Source organism: Astatotilapia calliptera, chromosome 18, assembly GCF_900246225.1.
Source record: "Astatotilapia calliptera chromosome 18, fAstCal1.2, whole genome shotgun sequence".
NCBI lineage: Eukaryota > Metazoa > Chordata > Actinopteri > Cichliformes > Cichlidae > Astatotilapia > Astatotilapia calliptera.
This window is the reverse complement of record NC_039319.1, coordinates 4,586,885-4,608,326: the sequence shown is the minus strand read 5'-3', so window position 1 is coordinate 4,608,326 and position 21,442 is coordinate 4,586,885. Positions and strand designations below refer to the sequence as shown.

At 39.3% G+C, this 21,442-nt stretch overlaps 2 protein-coding genes across 2 annotated transcripts; both read left to right on the top strand.

Moving 5' to 3' along the window:
* The first annotated feature begins 1,335 nt into the window (after nt 1-1,335).
* On the top strand, nt 1,336-10,913 carry LOC113010282 (zinc finger protein 771-like). The gene is made up of 3 exons (XM_026149293.1): nt 1,336-1,516; nt 3,719-3,977; nt 7,274-10,913. The coding sequence occupies exons 2-3, from the start codon at nt 3,734-3,736 to the stop codon at nt 8,257-8,259; spliced, it is 1,230 nt and encodes a 409-aa protein (XP_026005078.1). The 5' UTR covers nt 1,336-1,516; nt 3,719-3,733; the 3' UTR covers nt 8,260-10,913.
* A 2,211-nt stretch (nt 10,914-13,124) lies between these two features.
* On the top strand, nt 13,125-18,036 carry LOC113010221 (piggyBac transposable element-derived protein 4-like). The gene is made up of 4 exons (XM_026149198.1): nt 13,125-13,267; nt 15,430-15,691; nt 16,024-16,201; nt 16,331-18,036. Exons 2-4 carry the CDS (start codon nt 15,445-15,447, stop codon nt 18,018-18,020), a joined length of 2,115 nt encoding a protein of 704 aa, XP_026004983.1. The 5' UTR covers nt 13,125-13,267; nt 15,430-15,444; the 3' UTR covers nt 18,021-18,036.
* Nucleotides 18,037-21,442: the final 3,406 nt, after the last annotated feature.

The following is a 21,442-nucleotide window of genomic DNA, read 5'->3' as shown; positions in this document are numbered from 1 at the left end:
AGGGATCCTAAAACAACAGAGGAGGACTCACAGGGACCACTGGGTCCAAACACCAACACTTCTGTTTTCTTTTTATTAAAATTTAAAAAGTTTCGAGCCAACCAAGCTTTAATGTCATCTAGACATGTCAAGAGAGGTTTTATGGAGATGGCATCCTTGCGTTTTAGTGTCAAATAAATTTGGCAGTCATCGGCATAACAGTGAAATGAGATCCCATGCCTTCTAAGGATAGAACCCAGAGGCAGTAGATACAGAGAAAAGAGCAGTGGCCCTAAAATTGAGCCCTGTGGGACACCACATGACAGAGGAGCAGAAGACGATTCGTAACCGAGAAGGCTGACAGAGAAAGTTCTATCTGACAAATAAGACCTAAACCAATTGAGTGCAGTGCCACCAATACCCACTACATCATGTAATCGAGAAATTAAAATATTGTGGTCTACTGTGTCAAAGGCAGCAGTTAGGTCAAGCAAGACAAGAACAACATGGTTACCAGAATCACATGCCAGAAGGATGTCATTAAAAACCCTTAGTAATGCAGATTCTGTGCTGTGAAGGGTTTTAAAACCTGACTGAAAAACCTCAAAGATTCCATTTTCATCTAGAAAATCTTTCAGTTGACTAAAAACAATTTTTTCTAAAACCTTGGAGACTAAAGGCAGCTTGGAAATAGGCCTATAGTTCGCTAAAACTGTGTGATCAAGGCCAGGTTTCTTAAGCAGTGGCTGTACTACTGCATGTTTGAAATTTGCAGGAACCACACCAGAAGACAGACTGCTGTTAATAATGTCAAGGACATACTGTTGTATACTAGGAAAAATTTCTTTAAAGAATTGTGGAGGGACAGGATCCCGTGGGGAACCTGTGGGCTTAATATGGCGAACCACATCCTCTAAAGAGGAGAGCGTCACAAGCTCAAACTGAGTGAAAACAGCAGCGCAAGGGACAGAGACAGAGGGGTCAGAGTCAGGAGCTGTGATAAGAGCCCTGATGGTGACAACCTTTTCAATAAAAAAGTTCAGAAAATCATTGCAAATCTCAGGAGAAACTTCCAAACAGACATTCAAAGGAGTATTAAGAACAGTGTCAATGGTCCTAAATAACACACGTGGGTTATGACAGTTGGAAGAAATAATATTTGCAAAATATTCCCTTTTTGCCTCTTTAACAGTGTTCTGGTAGCGATGCCAGCAGTCTTTGAGAATTTGAAATGATACATGCAGTTTATCCTTTTTCCGCCGTGAAAAAAGGTTGCTGTCGAAAAGAGCTTTGAAGCACAAAAATACAGGACTTTTTTGTGTAAGGAGGGCAGCAACACACCTTTGATGGGTCTAGTCTGCTGTAAATGCAATAGAAGAAGGAAAGCGGAAGTGACGCGACTCTTACTATTTAGCAGCGTCTTCAGTGTCCGAGAGTTTAAGGAGAGACGAACTGCAGCCGAAGAAATCTCAGAAATTGAAAAGACATCAGTGAAGAGATCAGCAGACTGTTGGATATCCGAGATAACGTCACACAGGTGTGTAAAACGGCGTCAATGAGCTAACGCGGGAATACGACTCCTGTAGGACCCTGATCAGAGCTCAGTTTGCAGGCTCCGATCTCAAACCAGCAAGGAGCTACGAGCTGTTTATAATAGGAATAACACAAGTTTCTCTCGCTCTCTTTTTAATGAAAACCTTTCAGCCCGAAGTTCAGTGAGACACGGGAGGGGCGTGACTAGTAAAAAGGCGGCTTTACACGTTTAAATCAAAGATACGTACAGAGAAAGTGGGGTAGGTCCAGATAGTCCTGAAATACCTCCTATTATGTCTCCTTATTCTAGCTACTTTTCCTCGACCTTGAAGGAAAGCGTAACGAGGCCGATTAAAGGTGTGAATGAGAATTAATAAGCACTTTAAAAGAGAAGCACAGTTCAGAGAGCTGCAGTGACTCCAGACTGTGCAAGAGATGGACTACAAAACCCGCAGCTGGGTTCTTATAAACGAGGTTAACAAGGGGTTCAATATTCGCCATTTCAGCAATGTTTCTGTTATGTATTCAATAAATTATAATGCTGTATACGTATACATCTATACTTATATTTAATAGTCCTTTATTTATCCAGGTAAAAAATCTCATTTCAAAGAGAGTCCTGGCATCATGGCAGCAAAACTCAAAAAACATGTACCACATAAGCACATAACAATTAAATCAAATACAATATCCTGTACAAACATGTGAAAAATATAGAGTAACAGATCATTAAGAGCAACCAGTCTAGACCAGTTAATGGCACTTGCTGGTTTCCCCTAGACTCTATAAGCAGGGAATTTACCCAATGTGTTGTATAATATGTAATATGTTATGTGATTAGGTAGAGGATCTTAGGGGGTCTTTTTGTCCCTCTCGAGGGTTACTGCCACAGGGCTTAAATCTGGAACTCTCCACCATTTGACCCTAGAACTGATGAAGCTTCTCGGATGAGAGGTGAAACGTCTTCAAGCAACTTAAAGAAGTCCAGACACTTTTCTTTCCAAGCTCCTTAGACTATAATATGTAATATAAATTTATGCAATGTCATTTATGTAAATTTGTATAGATTATATTATATCTTATATACCTATTATGATATGCTATCTTATATTACAATGTGAATTTGAAGAGAAATTTATTTTGACAGTAGTCATAACAGCAATAAAAATAATATATTACTAAAAATGACACCACTGATGGTGAAAAAACAACCACATAACAGCAGTAACCTGTTGTGTATCTCTTATGTGTTTGTGGAGATGTGCATGGCTTCAGCCCCAGGTGTCTGACCAAGGTCAGAAACGGATTCCGGATGTCATTAAATTACAGTTTTTGTTACTCTGGGAGGAAGTTATTCTCTGTAATGTGATGTGTCATTACCCAGAGCTCATGAGCGACTAATGTGGAGATGGATGCGTAGGTGAGGGTGGGACCATAAACTGATGGCTTTGCTTTTACGCTCAGCTCTCTCATCACCACAACAGACATCAATGCACTGATGTCTGTTATCGGAGAGTGGGATTATGTCTGGAACCTATCTCAGCTGTCGTAGTGCAGGAAGCTTGGTACACCCTGGACAGGTCGCCAACCTGATGCAGGGCTAACACACAGAGACAGACAACCATTCTTACTCAGATTCTTGCCTATGGGCAACCAGTCACCAATTAACCTAACCCCACTAACTGCATGCCTTTGAAATATGGGAGGAAGCTGGAGTACCCGGAGAGAACCCACATGTACCACATAAGCGATATGGGATATGTTGTCAAAAAGAGTGTGTAATTGGCACAGGTAGATGCCTCAAAGCTTTGAGTAGAGCACCAAAACTTTCTCTATTATGTTACTCTTGACAGAGTCCTCACCATAAGTGTTTACAGTGGACCTGCACATTTTGCTGTTCCTCAGTAATACTGGTATTTGATGAAACATGGCAGAACTTAAATGAACTGTCTTTTCAGTTGTGCACAATAATGTGAAGATAAATCCAAATGAGAATATTGCAGCTGAAAGCTTTTCACTGCTGTTGCAGTACTCGTTAATACAAAAACCCTGTAAGATGTATCTCGCAAATATTTATAAAAAAACAATCTTATCATTCCTCCACTTTATTTATCGTTTTCATATTTTGTCTCAAAACATTTGTCACATTTGTGTTTCCCTGTCATCTCATTAGTAACCTTTTTGTTGTGTCCGTTTGTCCCTCAAGACCTCCCACAACAACATGAAGTGTGAGGAAGAGGAGGGTCTGGATGACCAGCAGGTCTGTAACCAGGAGAGAAATTCCAGTCTGAACAAGCAGAGCCCAGAGCTCCCACAGATTAAAGAGGAACAGGAGGAAGTCTCCACCACTCAGGATGTAGACTCGCTTGTAGTGAAGCAGGAGGCTGAAGGAATCATCGTCTGGACTGGGGAAGAGCGGCTCAGACTACTGGATACAATCTGGAAATGTGAAAAACATGACAAAGGCATGTAATATTCTTAGTAAAAACAAATATGACTCGTGTAGGATTCCAAACGAGACACCAAATTACTTTTACTTTTAGAGGTAGAGGATGAATTTAAGAGCCAAATGCAAGTATCATTATACCTCTATTATTATACCTTTCCTAAGCTAACTCTATACTTTCTATCAGTCAGCTGATAAACTGACTTAAATTCTTAGACTGAAGAGGTGAGACTAGATTTTAATGCAGCATTTTGTCCAAACTGAATACAATTCTTTGCTTACTGAAGCTGAATCATTTTTAAATTCTTTATATTTACCCACAAATGTTGCTAAAAGTTTAGAAAGAAACAATCTTGAGAATGTAAATAATGGTACAACCCAAAAATAACATAAAATGGAACTTAATTTATTCCCAGTTAGATGTTTGTGCTCAGTAAACAGAGATGGGCAATAACACGTTACTATAATCCGATTACTTTTTCAAGTAATCAAGTAAGGGATTACTATTGCAAAAAAGGTAATTAGATTACTGTTACTTTACCGTAAGCACGCTGCGTTACTGCGTTACTATAACCGTGATTTATTTATTTATTTATTTTTTTGCAAGAGTGTCTCATGACAATGACGTAAGCGAGTGTGACGTTTGTGGCAACAGCTGTGTGCAGATCAACAATGGATAATATATCGAGTGCAGGAGAGAGTATGAGCATGCAGCGTTTGAAACGTGGAAGTACTGACCTTACTTACTAAAAAGTGACAAAAACATTAGCGTACGCTTTGCACTGCGTGGGAAGAAAACTTCTTTTTACAGCGAAAAAACCCCATAAATTTCCAAGAAAGCACCCAGTACACTACCACGTAATGGGAAATTCAGAGAAACTCGCGGATTCTTCCACTGACCGCTGCGGCACACCTGCACCACTTGCATTTATTTGAAAGACTCAGTACAAACACAAAAAATATTATATTTTTATGTGCTGGAAGGTGCTGAAAATAGGTTTAAATGTTAAAACAATTTTTTTTCCAGTCAGAGAATGTTGAATATAATTAAATTTTTGCTTGATGCATAAAGTTAAAAGATTAAAACTAATAAAACAAGTTTTAAAAAGAGACTTTTCCTTTTGATTACATTTTGTATGCTGGATTATGCAGAAAAAGTAGAATTGGGCTGAAAGATCTATCGCTTCATCACCTATTCAGGTTGTAAATCATGTTTTTAAAAAGTAACTAAGTAATTAATTACTTTTGAAAATAAGTAATCAGTAAAGTAACGGGATTACTTTTTGGGGAAGTAGTCAGTAATTAGTTACTGACTACTTTTTTCAAGTAACTTGACCAACACTGTCAGTAAACATAGTAAAAACATTGTTACTGCCTTGAAAACTCCAAGGATAGGAAATGTAATTCCAGCGAAAATAGGACAAGATTCAAATATTTTAATAACAAACAATAAAATGTTATGTTGCGTAGATAAATATTTTTTGTTTAATTCATCTTTTAACTTTTGAATTTTTGTTCAAAATTCTTTTTTTTTTTTTGGAGTTAGTTTTATTCAAGTAAAACATCATTCAGTTTTGGTCATAATTTAGACATTTAAATTGTTTTAGTCTAGTTTAAGTTAACTAAATATCATAAAACTTTCATAGACAAAATCTAAAGTTGATTTAATTGACTAAACAATAAAGTGGTTTGTTGGGTTTTTACTGAAGAGTGTTGCTCCACATGGTTTGCAAAGCATCTTATTTTCATTGACATTATATCTGAAATGTCTCTGTGCATGTACTCTTCTCTGCTTCCTAAATGTTGAGATTTCGTCACATTTTGATTAGAAACTGGAGGTATGGGAGTTGGCTAAACCCACTCTCCGAACCTGTTTACCAGGTGCAGATTAAATGTGCACATCTAACGTCACTGCACAAGAAGATTACTTCTGATTGGATCACTTACAAACTTGTCCAGCCTTTCTAAACAAATGACATTGTTCTGATTGGATTGGAGAGCATTTACACTGTGTGCATAAATGCTTAACAGCTCTTTCATGTGGTGAACAAAATATGGGTTTGATCACTGCGTGCTGTAATGTGATCATATGCCTCCATCTTGACAGTGTAAAACTTTAGGTTCTGCAGCTCTTGGAATAAATATAAAATTTTCACCAAGTGCTATTTTATATCTATTTAATCAAATACAAAAATGTATATTTCTAAATATAATCATAGTAGTCCTAACCAACTGGTATAGTAGTGGTGGACAAGCAGAGGACAATGGCCATAGTAATAAAGGTAGATAATACCAAGTGATAGCAACATCAGGATGAAGGAGAACGAGAAGCTTTGAGAAGCTGAAACATTGGTCTCAGTGGTAATGGAAGCACTCTGTGCAGTGACCTTCAAGCTAGGCGAGTGGCTCCCCGGAACAACATCCAAGATCTCTGTCCAGAACAATGCAGTCAAACATTGTTTGAACAGCGTATTTTGGCCATATCATAATTTTATGCATATTTTTAAACTTTGAGCTGTATAAACTTGAGTGCTTATTGGACTTAAGCATATCAGGTGATGTTTATTTGCGTAATGAGTGAAGGCGTGGTCTAAGGATGTCACCACTTTATAGAAATGTGTGCATAATTTTTAGGCAGCTTCTCTTCCTCAGGCAAAATGGGCCAAAAGAGAAATTTAAAAGACTCTTAAAACTCAAAAAATGTGTACGGTCTTTCAGAGGGATGCAGCACTTTTGAAATTGCTCAAATATTGGGGCGTGACCACAGGACCATCAAACATTTTGTTGCAAAGATTTTTTTTTTTTTTTTAGAAGGCACTTTCTTCAAGCAGTGGTACGGGAAAAATCTGCATCTTTCAAGAAGACCATGAATTTTATGCAGGACAATCGCATGCATCGAAGTATTCCACTGAATGGCTAGCCTTAAGGATGAAAAAATAATGACATGGCCCCCTTCCTCACCGGACCTAAAGCCTATTGAGAGCCTGTGGGCCCTGCTTAAATGGGAGATTTACAGGATGGGAAAACAATACACCTCTCTGAACAGTGTCTGGGATGCTGTGGTTGCTGCTGCACAAGCGGTTGGTCATCAACAGATTAAGACGCTGACAGACTCCATGAATTGAAGGGTTATGACAGTTATTGAAAAGAAGGGTGGTTATATTGGTCACTGATTTTTATTTATTTATTTATTAATTTTTTGACACGGCAGAAATGTTTATATGTAAATTTTGAGTTGTTTTATTATTTTCATATGTTTAAAGTGAAAATAATCTTTTATCAGATGCGTTTTTTCTATTATGTTTGTCCCTTCAGACTTCCTGCAACAACATGTCTGTAAGCAAGAGGAGGATCTGGATGACCAGCAAGTTTTTAACCAGGGGGGCAACTTGAGTCTTGACCAGGAGGACCCAGAGCTTCCACAGATTAAAGAGGAACCAGAGGAACTCTGCACTAGTCAGGTGCTTGTGCTGAAGGTCGAGACTGATACCTTTATGGTGACTTCTACTTATGAGGAACCTGAACCAAACAGTGACCAGCTTCTTTCTTACAACTCTCCTGAACCAGAAAGTCGAGATGAGGATGAAAGTGAGCATGTAGACTCAGGATCAAAAAGAAATGCAAAGCCTGAGAAGAGAGGACATCACAGAAACAGTAACACAGCAGACGGCTGTCCTGTGTCAGAGAGTCAGTGTGAAACTGACACAAGTAAAAAGTCTTTAAAATGTGACACTTGTGGAAAAACCTTTGAATATAAATACAAACTGACAAAACACCAGAGAGTCCACACAGGTGAGAAGCCACATTCTTGTAGCACTTGTGGAAAAATTTTTAGTTACATGTCTGCGTTAAAAACTCACATGAGAAGTCACACAGGTGAGAAGCCATATTCTTGTAGCATATGTGGAAAAATATTTAGTTACCTGTCTGCATTAAAAACTCACATGAGAAGTCACACAGGTGAGAAACCACATTGTTGTAGCACATGCGGGAAAAGGTTCAGTGATCTGATGAACTTGAAATCTCATATAAGAGTCCATACTGGTGAGAAGCCATATTCCTGTAGCACCTGTGGAAAAAGATACAGTGATAGGACGAACTTGAAAACTCACATGAGAATTCACACAGGTGAGAAGCCATATTCCTGTAACCTCTGTGGTAAAAGATACAGTGATAGGACAAACTTGAAAACTCACATGAGAACGCACACAGGTGAAAAGCCATATTTCTGTAGCACCTGTGCAAAAAGATTCACTTATAGGATACAGTTGAGAAGACACATGAAAATCCATGTTTGTTAAAAGCTTCCTTCTTAGATAATGTTTGAAAGCTGTTAGGTGGAACAGTTTAATAGTGGAGCACATGTTCATGAGGAACCAAATCACTTCAAAGCCTGAAGGAAGCGCTCATACCATTTTCAGGTCAATATGGTATATATCCTGTCTAGAATAGTAATTAACTCTACTCTCTGAATTGTTTATTCCAATTGTTAGCCTTTTTTTTGTATAAGGAAAACACTGATTTTACAGCCATCCATCCCTTTTATGGCACTTTTCCAGGGCCAAATGTTAGGGCAGTCTAGGCAGAGAATTATAGACATCACTCATCCCGACAACCTGCTTCAGCTCATTTGGGGGACACCAAGGCATTAGGTTCTAGGTTAGCGATAATATATAATTTCTGTAGTGTGGCCCGGGTCTGCCCTTGGGCCCCTTTGTGTTGGAACACCTCACCTAGGAAAAGCTCAGGAGGCATCCTATTCAGATGTCTGAGCCACCTCAATTGGCTGCATGCCACATTATTTTTATTATTTAAGTCGTGTACATAGAACAAGATACAAAGCCTTAAAACGTGTTAAAAACACAACAGCCTTGAGCAGTTAGGATCTAAAAGCAGGGTTCATCACGTCATCACTTAAAGACCAGATGACAACAAGCCAGATACCCCATGCTCCTATGAGGATAAAGAGCTGGACCTGAACCTGTGGTTCGATTAACACAGTCATTTCTCTTGTACCCTGGCATAGATCTTTCCAGGAGTCAGAATAATGTGTTGCCTCTGTAATTGGAGCACATCTTCCAGTCCCCCCTTCTTAGGCTACCACTCCAGTCAGAGTTGTAGCCTTAGATTGAAAAAGCAGAGAGGTGTGTCAGCCAAGAAAGTGCCACAACATTCAGAGTGTTGAGAAACTCATGGTGAATCTCATCCACCCCAGCAGCCCTGCCACCAAGGAGTTGTTTAACTACCTCAATGACCTCAGCCCCAGTTACGGGCAAGTCATCCCCCTAGTTTCCAGACTCTACTTCATGTACAGAAAGCATGTCAGTGGGATTCAGAAAATCCTTCAGGTTGTCTATTTCTTGTTTCCTCAGTTCAAGTCAGCAGCACCCCACCCATACTATACACCATATGAGTACAGCACCACTTTGCCCTCCTGAGTCACTTGGTAGTTTGCCAGAATCTCTTTGAGGGAGATCAAAAGTCTTGTTTCATGGATTAACCAGACTCCTGCACCAGAGATTTTGTTTCCGCTTCTTCCAGAGCCACACTCTGCTTGGCCCAGTGGAATCTGTTTCCTTTGGAATCCCACAGGATAACCACAGGAGCTCTTTCAGTTTGACAACTCCCTTCACCTTGGTTATTCACCATCTGTACAGGGATTACCCCATAACAGGCAACTCCCAGCCATAGCTCTGTGCAGGTGCCTCAACAGTGAAGGTGCAGAACATGGTCCACTCAGACTCAATGTGCCCAGGCTTCCTCAGAAAACTGCTACTTGATCCATCTCACCACCAGGTGGTGATCAGTTGGCAGCTCTGTTCCTCTATTCACTCATGTGTCCAAGACCACCAATAAAACATTGACAAAATCTATCCTTGACCTTTGACCTGGGGTGTCCTAGTACCACATGCACTTATGCGAATAACTTATGCTCAGACATGGTGGTTGGCACAAAAGTCCAGTGACAAAACATCACAAAAAATCACACCCCTCTAATGTTCATGTCTACATGATATTGCACACTAAAGTCTAAAAATAGGAAAATAAATTGTCCAGATGTGTCACTTTCCAGCACCCCACCTACTGACTTTAATAAAGCTGGATATTCTGAACTGTCATTCACCTATAATCAGGACCAGGACCTGTTCCCTGACCCAAAGGTGCAGGGGAAAAGACACACTCGTCCACTGGGAAAACCCTATTGTACAGACAGTGAACTTGGTGGGATATTAGTATACCCATCCCTGCCTGTTGCCTTTCTGTGTATGGGGAATCTAGAGTTTGGAAGAGTCTGGAACGTCTCCAGCGCCTGAGCCATGCATTCAGGTGAACCTTACTATGTCTATATCCAGTCCCTCTCAATCTCATGCACTAGCTCAGATTTATGTCCTACCAGAGAGGTGACATTCTATTTGTCAACTTCAGTTTTCCTACCATGAGCCAGGGTTACAACTCCTGGAGCCTCTGCCCTTCACTGCGACCCAAAATGCATTGCACCCGCCCTCTACAGTGCTTTCTGCAGGTGCGGAGTCTGCAAGAGCCCCATGGGTTAAGGCGTGTCCACCAGGTGTTCTCTCTTAAGCCTCCTCCCTAGGCCTGGCATAGGGATAGGCACCAGTATCCATGTCCTGGGCAGGGTGAACTGGTCCCTTGTTTTTCCTTGCTTCAAAGGGGTCACCTAAATCGCTCATCGCTGGCCCCTCACACAGGGACAATTTGCCTGGGAGACCCTACCAGGGTCAAGCCTCTGACATCATAGCCACTGTGATCACTGGGACAAACAAGCCCGGCTAATTTTACATTTGTCTGTATTTGTACTTTTGTTATTCTTTTAAGTTGTAGAGGTGATACTAAAAACATATAAAACAGCTTAAAACAGCTGTAGATTCAAGTTCTTAATCGTTTTTACTAAACTAAGCTTTGTTGTACAAAATAAAGCATGAATTTTATTTGGCTTGTTGCTTTTGTTTAATAGCCTAGATTTCTCTGTCATTCAATAAAGAGGTTTTACTACACAGGAGTAGAAGCTGTAAATTGACACACACAAGACAAATAATATTGAGTCATTATCAATTCATATGTTGTGATGTAGGCTTAAATTTCAATATGCACTTAAAAGTTATGTTTATAAAGTTTACATAAAACCTTAAATAAATCTTTTTGAGACCAACTCTTTTTCTGAACTGTGATCTCTAAGACAGGTGTGTCCAAACGTTTTGCAAAGAAGGTCAGATTTGGTGAGGTGAAAATGTGTCGGGGCCCACCATTCAGCCTGACATTCTTTGAACCATTAGTATTAAATGCAAATTACGTATTGAAATGTTTTTTTAATTTGAAAATGGCATAGTTATCATGTCTTCACATAAACACAAATAAATTCAAACAAGTTTTTATCCACATACAATAAAGAAAAAGTCTATCTGGGGAAAAAAAAACTTCAGGAAGATTAAACGTATCTGAGTTTGTTTTTAATATTAAATATTATTCACTATTAAATGCTCCCTGTAAACTGCTGGATTCAAAACGTGAGCACAGGCATATTGTAACAGTGACTGAATCAGTGGATCACTCGCTCTTCTTTTTTTTAAACTGACAATCAAAGAACAAATATATATTATTTGATTTTGAATTGCCTATCAAAAGGAAATAGTACTTGTTTTGATTATTTCAATTTTAGATTTGGATCAAAAATATGAAATGTAAAAAAGGGCTGCTGGAACAAATTTAATTTTAAAATTCAATTTGTCTGCTTTACGAGACCTGGTTTCATTGTCCATTGGAAAATTAAAGAATTAATGATACACTGATTGAAAAGAGTCTGTGCATATTCAAAATTGGGGTTTTGATCATCAGAAAAAAGAATAGAAGTATGAAATAAATTCGCTGATATTTTAGAATTTATTCACCTCAGAAGACCAAACCAATAGCCTGCATTAATTTGAAGGGTGATACAGAGATCTCAATTACATTGAAAAAGCCAGGTCTTACTCAAAGACAGTGGTTTTATGTTACAGAGGTGACAGTCGGTTAGTCTTTATCTCTATTTTAAGAATAATTTCTCACACAGTACTCTGTAGTAGTAGTAGTAATAATAATAATAATAATAATTTATTATTGCACTTTATTTGTGGGCACCTTTACTCAAGGTCCTTACAAAGCATAGAAGACAAACTCATTCTCAGGATCATGTTATCTTCGGACTCTACTGCAGAAGAGTATCAAATAAGTTTTCGCAAAATCCGCAGACAGTTACTGCTTGGTTTCTTTAGGAGTATGAAACTGTGATTTACTGTTTACTTCTGTCAGATCAGTAACACCATCTGAGCCGGTTCTAGACAGGCGAGGGGGCAGAGAGAAATGTGAATATTAACAAAACTTTAAAAAGTAGGCCAAGTTACAAAGAAAAAGGCAATAAATCAAGTCTTGAAAAATAAAACTGAAAAATAGAAATAAAGAATAAAAAAAAATCTCCATCCAGATCTTTACAACCAACAACATAAAATCTATCTTAATTAAATGGCCTAATTCTCAAATAAATTTGCAAAATAAAGTATGAATAAAATAAGACATTCATTTCATGGAAACTCAAATTAACAGAGTCACATTAAACGCCTGCCGTAGCGTTCTTCACAGCTGCACTTCACCTTAAAGGTAGGTTGATAAATTGCATTTAGCTTAACTACAATACTTTCACATGTGTTCTTTATATACCTGAGTCCAGCTTCAAGGCGGTGGCAAGAGTCAAAACCTGCGGTCCACCCACTTTAGGCACAGTCCGTGTTGAGCGTTACTTCCGCTACACCAAGTTTAAAACAAAGTCTCGCAACTAAAGGAAAAATTAAAAAAATATTTAAAACAAATACAAAATTAAAACATTAAAATAATTCACAGTCAGTTACATTGTGACGATAGAGATTGGCTGCATAATTTTGCTCTGCTCTGATTTGCATACTAACAGTGCTGGGGTGAGTGGGGCAGCCTGCGCACAGAGCACGGAGGGAAACAACTAACAAGACATGAAACCCATTATCTCATCATTATCTTTATGAGACCCGCGATGTAAAATGAGACAGTGCTTAACTTGAATCATTGGGAGGGCGCTAGTACAAGTTTCCGACTAGCCTGCCGGAAACACAATGAAGAAGAAGAAGAAGAAGAAGAAAAACGGAAGTGACGCGGTGTTATCGCTGTTCGGCGCAGTAGAATTTACGGAGACTTGGTGCAGCAGGCGATGAAATCTAAAACCTTACTAAAGCTCGATGAAGAAATCATCCGTGAATGCAGACTATTGGATATCTGAGATAACAGGTATGTAAAACTGTCATGTTAAAAGATCCTCTACGAAACGTGTATCCTACGTCTTTCCCTGCAGGACTTATGAACGACAACCACTGGTAAAAAAGAACGCTTGAGCACAAAGGCGGGAGTTTTAAAGAAAAGCGAAGATATGTTTTTAGATTTACTCACCGTCTACTATGGCGTTATTTTTGTGCCACTCGTCTGAGCGCACGTAAAAAGAATTTGCCAGCACGAGTGTTGCTTTTTGAGGATAAACTTTTTTTGAGCGAAGAAAGGCTAACTTTTAGCGAACAAAATTCACTGCTGCGTGCAAAAACTTATTTCAGTGTTTGCTTTTATCCATTTACACAGCCCCTCGCTCAGTATTTGCTTTTGCTCAGATCTCTGCGGACCTGCAGATCTGTAAGGCCAAGGGACTGTGCGCACCGCGCTCCCCCAATAACAGGAAGTAGTGTGGAGACAAAGCACGCAACGGAATTGAAAACGTAGAAAAAGAGAAAAAAACATTTGTTTTTACCCAGTTACATAATTTACATTTCGCCATTTGTGTGTGTGTGTGTGTGCGTGCGTGCGCGCGTGCGCGCGCGTCACACACGTGTGTGAAGGGGTTGTATTGTGATGTGGATATGTGGGGTAAACGACTATCTTTGAGCAGAAATGTCTAAACCGGTGAGGTGATTTCAGTAGGCACATGATGGGCTGAGCCAGGGTCTCCCAATGCTTTCACACAAAATCTCTTATGATAATGACCCATAGCCTTTTTTTTTCACACCATGGCTTGTCAATGATCATTGACTCACTTAAGTAGTCCCTAAAGTGGGTCAACGATCCTCTTAATGGACAGCTCCCACTAGGTTTTAAATACCTGGGACTAAGGCTGGGCCATATCATACCATTCACGGTAATACTGGTATAATGTTGGGCAACGTTAAGAAGCTGCAACTGAATTCTGGTTGTGTTTACTGACCTTGAAACGATTTTATGTGGTACACGGCGCTCGAAAATGTGTCAAATGTTTTAGTACAACTTTGCTAAGCTATGAACCCGCACCGCTTGATGGATTGTCGAAGCATTACGGCATCGTAAGCAGGAGCCTTGTGGAGTGATACGTGCTGTGCTTCACAATGGGCGATGTATTGAGTTTTAAAATATATCGATATATTTTTATATGAGATGTGACAATATCGTTTATATCAATGTAGTCTATGTTACTTGAGCCGCAAATTTGGCTCTCTTAGGGCTGGGCGATATGGCCTAAAATCCATATTGCGGTACTCCATCCCCTTCAGGTCCCAAAGTCAAAGGAACACTGAGAGTTAAAAACAGTCTAAATTCTTTCATCTTTAATAAAATGATCAGCGTTGCTGCTTTACCGGGTGTAACAAACAAGTTACACCATGAAAACAGAAGTTATTAAATTTAACGGAGTTACAAGTTAACTGGAAGTTAGCTCGCTAGTTTCCACCTAAACATGACATGACATATTCTGACTGAGAGATTTTTGAAACTAATTAAAACGTACAGCTCTGCTACCACTTCCAACATAAATGAAGACAGAAAACTAAGCATTATTATTTAATAAATGCTGATAATTTATTTCTGAGTATTTATTTCTTGTACATCTGTGCTGTATGTTAATAAAAGTGCCTGTGTGAGATTTGGGACGCAGTTTTGACTAAGAACTCTCTTTTTGTTCTTACTTTATGGCTTTAAAAAATATCGAGATACATATATATATATATCGTATATCGCCATCCAGCTAAAGAATATCGAGATATGAATTTTGGGTCATATCGCCCAGTCTTACTTGAACATAATATTACCGTATTGTGTCTGTATAACCTCTTTTTGCGTTTTGTGGATATTATACATGGTTATGCTGCGGATATGTCGGCTAATTTCCACTGGAAATGCCTTTTGGTGAAACTATCAGCAAGGAATTTGCATTTGCACTGTTAAATTTTTATATAACTTTAACGCACATAAAAACAGCTGCTTGTTTAAGTGAAAATACATTGATGTTTTTTTTTTTGTTTTTTTTTTTTGCACTAATAAAGTTGTGAGCAACATGCTCACAGTGTACAGACTTGCTAGAATATATTTGCTCAGATGTGCCTTCACATCTGTCATCATATTAGTAACCTTCTTGTTATGTCCCCTTATCATTTAAGATCCCCTACAGCAATATGAAGTGTGAGGAAGAGGAGAGTCTGAATGACCCGCAGGTCCATAACCAGGAGAGGAACTTTGGTCTGAGCGAGGATGGTCCAGAACCACAGATTAAAGAGGAACAGGAGGAAGTCTGCACCGGTCAGGAAATAGCGAAGGTTATAGTGAAGCAGGAGTCTGAAGAAATCTTCGTCTGGACCGGGAAAGAGCGGTTCAGAGTCCTGGATAACATTTGGAAACGTGAGGAAGACTTGCACTGCACAGGTATATAAAACTTAAAACAGTCTTAATAGGGAAAATATGATTGATGTAGGATCATGTAGTGGATATATATAATGCATTTACCTCTTGGTTGAGCCCAGGCTCATAGTCAGGCTCACCTTAACCCGAGAACGCTTTTTCCCTGTTTACAACAGTGTGTGAAATATACTGACTACACTTATACGGTTTTAACAAAATAATGAGCCAGCAGGCACGGCCCCTTCTGCTTATTGTGTTATGACAAAAATTTACATCATCGGGACCCAAGCAGACCTTAGAAAGCATTAGAAATATACAGCCCACACTCACCACAGACTTTTTGCACTCTCCCACAGGTCCGGACACACACGATATTATCAAACTAGAAGAAAATGGACCCCTCAAACACGAAGATTCTGACTCTGTAACAGTGCCGGACGAAGATGGGTTTTCTGTCCACTCCTCTGGGCTGGACTCTGCTGATAGTGATGATGAAACTGACTTGAGTGAAGAAATGTATCCATACTATGACACGTACGTATACATTTATGAAATATTGTTTGTTTCTGAGTTAGAGAAAATAACTATGCAGCATTAAATATACATCATTATATTATTCTCATGGTGAATTCTTCTAACATTGTGCAACTTCTTTGTGTGAAGTGATGATGATTATGAGGAGGAGGAAGAAGAAGAAGAAGAAGAAACCGAAGCCGCCACTACTCTGGATGGAGGCAGAAGAAGATTAAGGAGTCAGAGGAGTTGGCCTTCAGCAAACAAAGCCAAGCGCTCTAGGTCAGAGCCACTCTCTGGTGATGCAGCTGCCTGGAAAAGTGAAAAGGACCCCGACAACTTGCCACACCCCCTGCCACATTTCCTGCCCACGAGAACGCCAGGTATCCAACTACCTCTTTCAGAGTATCTGACCAATCCATCTCCATCTAAGCTCTTCAAGATGTATTTTAACTGGGCCGCTGTCAAAACACTGTGTGCAAACACAAACAAAAATGCAGCAAAAAATATTGCTGCAGGTAAAAAGTTCAAATGGGCTGAGCTCACAGAGGCTGAACTCTATCGCTACATTGGCCTGACACTGTACATGTGGATTCTGAAGCTGCCAAATATCAGGAATTTTTGGCGTGTCAGTTCCATCTTTTATGCGCCGTATCCTAGCAAGGTAATGTCGAGAACCCGGTTCCTCCTCATCACCTGGAACATTCATATGAGTGACCCTGCTGAAGATGAACTCAACGACCGCAAAAAAGGCACCGATGATTATGACTGCCTGCACAGAATACGCCCCCTGTATGACAGTTTGCGGTTAGCTTGCAAAGCGGTGTACCATCCCCAGAAAAACCTCTCTGTGGATGAGCGCATGGTACCGACCAAAGCCAAAACTGCCCTAAAGAAAAACATAAAGCAAAAAAAGAGGTGGATAAAATTTTTTGTGTTGTCTGACAACACGGGGTACATTTTTGACTTCAAGGTTTATACAAGGAAGTCCACTCTGGCAACCGGGAGGGGCCTGTCATTTGATGCAGTGGTGTCTCTCGTCAACAAAAACTGCCTGGGATCTGGATATCACATTTACTGTGATAAGTTTTATACCAGCCCAGCACTGTTCCGCCACCTTCACGACCTGGGGTTCGGAGCATGCGGCACATTTCGGGACACGAGAATCGGCACCCCAAAAACCAAAGATAATTCCTTGACCAAAGAATCTCCAAGAGGGACAGTCAGGTGGATCAGAGAGGGAGCCCTCATTTTCATCAAGTGGATGGACACAAGGGAGGTGAGTGTGTGCTCCACCATGCACACTGCCTTCTCAGGGGACACTCTGAAAAGGATGTGTAAGGTTGGTGGAAAACGCAGAGTAGTCGAGGTGCCGGTGCCATCGGCTGTGAAAGACTACAACAGCTTTATGGTGGGAGCTGACCTGTCAGACCAGCTGATTGGCTACTATTCCTCATGGAGAAAGAGCAGGGCGTGGTATGTGAGGGTGCTATATCATTTCATTGACATTGCTGTAACAAACAGCTACTTAATCAGCAAGGAGCTGTGTGGCAGACTGGAGGAGCAGCCTGTGAAGCACCAGGCCTTCCTGGAACAGCTGATAACTGAGCTCTGTGAGGTTCCCCTACAATTGGTCCCAGAGAGGTATCAGCACATCCCTGTTGCCATTGTTGAAGGGGCATCTGGCCATAATAAAGCCTCAAAGGGGCGAAGGAAGTGCAAACTGTGTCGGAAGTGCACTCCGTTCATGTGTGAGGCATGTAGAGTGGCTCTGTGTGTTATCGTTGACAGGAACTGTCACAAGCTGTATCACAACTCCTTAAAGGGTACTGAAAATTAAAATTTGACTTCATGCTTCTCTGTATACAAGTTTCCCTGACACTTAAAACTTTGATTACTGTTGAAAATTGTTTATTTTGATATATTGTAACTTTGCAAATGTTTCACATGTACATTTTGTTTTAGTTTTTAATGCTGTTAATGCATTTAAAATGATTGCATCTCAAAAATGAAGCTATAAACATACTAGCAATAAATTTCGAGAGCTTCAAAAGGATTCTGTGACAATTTTCTTTTTCCATTTATAATTTTGAGGCACACAGCTATAAAAAAATTGTATGTAGAAAATTGCATCTTCATAAAAATCTGTTTTTTTGGGCTTATTGTACTTTACCCATTTATTAGTTACTAAGAACTTATTACATATTGAATTTGGGAAATGAAGGTTATAATTATGTAGCCAGCTGAAATGGCACATTTCACACAGCATGTAAAAATACAAGGATAAGCTGTAGCAGACTTTATGGGAGATCACAACTTGGAACCCTCTTACCATCTGTAGACCAAAGAAGGGATTGGTCTGTAGGCCTGGATTAGTTCCACAAGTTACCATACCAGCGTATGTGAATGACCTTCATAATACTGAAAACCCAGGTTTGAACTTGAAGTTAACTCGATCAGCCTCAAATTTAGCTTCAAAGTACAAACTTGTGATCACAGTATCTGCAGCTTCTGTGTTTTAGTTGATAGTTGCTATGATAACTTTCTTTACCCTTAAAAAAAAAAACTCTGGCAGACTTGGAGTTAGCTGAAAATTAAACTTTGTAACAAATTCAAATCATTAAACTAATAAATAATGTCTAAAGATATATTTAATTGATACTATGTAATTTAATTAAGACAATAGAGGCCCTATGGCATACATACAACGACCAAGAAAAAACAAATGAATTCAGTTTTATTTATTTAGCGCCAAATCATAGTAACTGTTGCCTCAAGGTGGTATATATTGTAAGATAAAGACTCCACAACAATACAGTGAGTGAAAAAGAACGTGCATCATGGAAACCCCCGGTAGCCTAACTGCATATTGCAGAATATCTTAAGGCAGTATGAAGGGTCACGCAATCCAGCCCTAATATTTGATTAATATGCACATTGAAGGACATATACTCTTTGAAAATACCTTCAAGATTCCTCAGTGCAACTAGAGGGCAAGGTAATACCATCCACAGTAATAATCTGGTTTGGTACCATATTCCTAAGATTTTTAAGGGGCAAGTACAATAACCTCAGTTTTATATGAACTGAGCAGCAGAAAATGCAAGGCCATCTAGGTCTTCATGTCTTTAACACATTCCTGCAGTTTAACAAATTGGTGTGCGTTATGCCATCTTTGCCTTCTAATGATATTGCCTATAGGAAGCATGTAAACAGAATTGGCCCTAGCACAGAACCCTGTGGAACTCTCCATTTACACGAACAAATTGGAGTCTATTAGAGAGATAGAATTCAAAACACTGAAGCGCTGTAGCTGTTTAAGTAAGTTAAATAACTACAGCATGTTCTAATCACTGTAATAAAATACTATGGCCAATAGTATTGAATGCTGCACTGAGGTGTAGCAGGACATGAGTCCACTGTCAGGGACGAAAGAAGATCATTTGAGACCTTCACTAAAGCCATCTCTGTACTGTGATGGGCTCTGAAACCTGACAAAAAGTCTTCAAATAGGAAATTCCTCTGTAGATGACCGAATCCCCCAGGTATAGTATATTGTAATGTTTAGTGTGTGTGAGGAAATGAACCTTTGTAGATAAATTTTATGTAAGCTTTTATTTTTTAAACATTTTTCTGAACAGCCTCCACCACTTTGCAGTCTGCCTCCCAACCCACTACTAGCAACCATCACGATGCCCTGGCCAGCTACCGGCTCCTTTCACCGCTCCAGCCCAACACACCAACCTACACAACTATACAACCTCCCCAGCAAATAGAGTCTGCGTTGAATAATGAAAGTATGCTTTGATTAAATTAGTTTCATCACAATTTCATTGTAATTTTACCATCGAAACAGTAATTTATGTTATTAAATATCATCTTATTTTGATTTTTTAGATTCCAGAGACTCTGTGAGTCAACTTTTAAAAGGCAAATTCTAAAATGTGGTACTTTGAAATTTTACATAGGATTTCATCTACATGCAAAAGGGATAAACTTGTAAACAGTTTGACCTGATTGAACTACTTAAACTTGAAATCAAAATGTGAAACCATAACTTATGGATATAGTTGTTTTTTTTCTCATCACAATGCTGATCTGGTTTATCACAAGCCAGTTTTATTGTTCTTCTTAACAGATGCAGCCTTCCAAAAACTGCTAACTATGGTGACAGAGCTGACCAGAGAAGTCAGGGACCTCCGTGAGGAGTTCAGAGCCTTCCGTCAATCCTGCAGCAATGAACCTGTTGATGCTGGCGTTTTGCCTCTGGATTTGCCTTTACATAATATGGATGAGCTGAACAATGCAGAGGCAACTCTGCAGTTACCGGAAGCAAATAAAACAATGGTAGGTACTTAAAGCTTATGTAACTTTTGTAACTCAGAACTTTATAAATTGTCCAATTTGGTTCAACTTCTTAAAATTACCTGCTGCTGTATGTCCTGCTTGAATATACATCAACATGCTATCATCGGAAGATCCAACAAATAGGAATTAACCAAAATATTTCCTATTATCTCTGGAAAATTAAGCATTGGGAAAAAAAAACATTGTCTCTTTCAATTATTTCATATCAACTCACAAGCATATTCATACACATTTAAAACATAAGTCACAATAATTCAATTTTTGAAAATATTTTGATAGGTGAGACGCTTTTCTTTGATTGGAGGGACCACACTGGAGGTGCGAGTCCGTCGTATACTAGCCTATGCCATTACAAATGAGCTGGCCTCTGGACTTAACTGGACTGGGAGAAAAAATAAGGACCAGACCAAGCAAAAAAGGGCATTTAAAGAGACAGTGCTCTGCAAGTGCATCTTTGGTAAGTTTTATTGTTTATTGTAGTTTTATGAGCCTTCAGTGAACCAATAGAGTGGATCAATTGAAGTGCTACATGCATCTGTCATTTCCTGTGTCAGGTCTTTGCTAGATTTTTTGCCTCTTTCTTGAGAACATGACTTTTATGTCCTGTTAACCTGGAGATAGTGTTTTAGGTCTTCCACTTCTTTTGTCCTCCATTTGTTCAGTTTCTTCCCTTTTTTTTAAGGATACCTGGCACACAATGCTAAGACGTGCCAAATTTGCAGCTAATAGCTCTGTGGGAATCACCTTGTTGGTAAAAAAAATTCTAGTTATGTCCATCACACTGGCATTTTTCATGATTCAGCTTGACAGTTTAATTATGTATTTGGGACCGCTGAATTGGAGTGACAACCAAAAATTTCTTTGGACAAGCCAAGCCGCAAATGCTGAGCTTTC

What these genes read in the sequence shown, in the direction of transcription:
- LOC113010221 (XM_026149198.1), top strand. Translation starts at nt 15,445, where the DNA reads ATGAAGTGTGAGGAAGAGGAGAGTCTGAATGACCCGCAGGTCCATAAC. An exon ending in GGAAGACTTGCACTGCACAG is followed by an intron (nt 15,692 to 16,023) that starts GTATATAAAACT and finishes ACTCTCCCACAG; the next exon opens with GTCCGGACACACACGATATT. An exon ending in ATGTATCCATACTATGACAC is followed by an intron (nt 16,202 to 16,330) that starts GTACGTATACAT and finishes CTTTGTGTGAAG; the next exon opens with TGATGATGATTATGAGGAGG.
- LOC113010282 (XM_026149293.1), top strand. Translation starts at nt 3,734, where the DNA reads ATGAAGTGTGAGGAAGAGGAGGGTCTGGATGACCAGCAGGTCTGTAAC. An exon ending in ATGTGAAAAACATGACAAAG is followed by an intron (nt 3,978 to 7,273) that starts GCATGTAATATT and finishes TTGTCCCTTCAG; the next exon opens with ACTTCCTGCAACAACATGTC.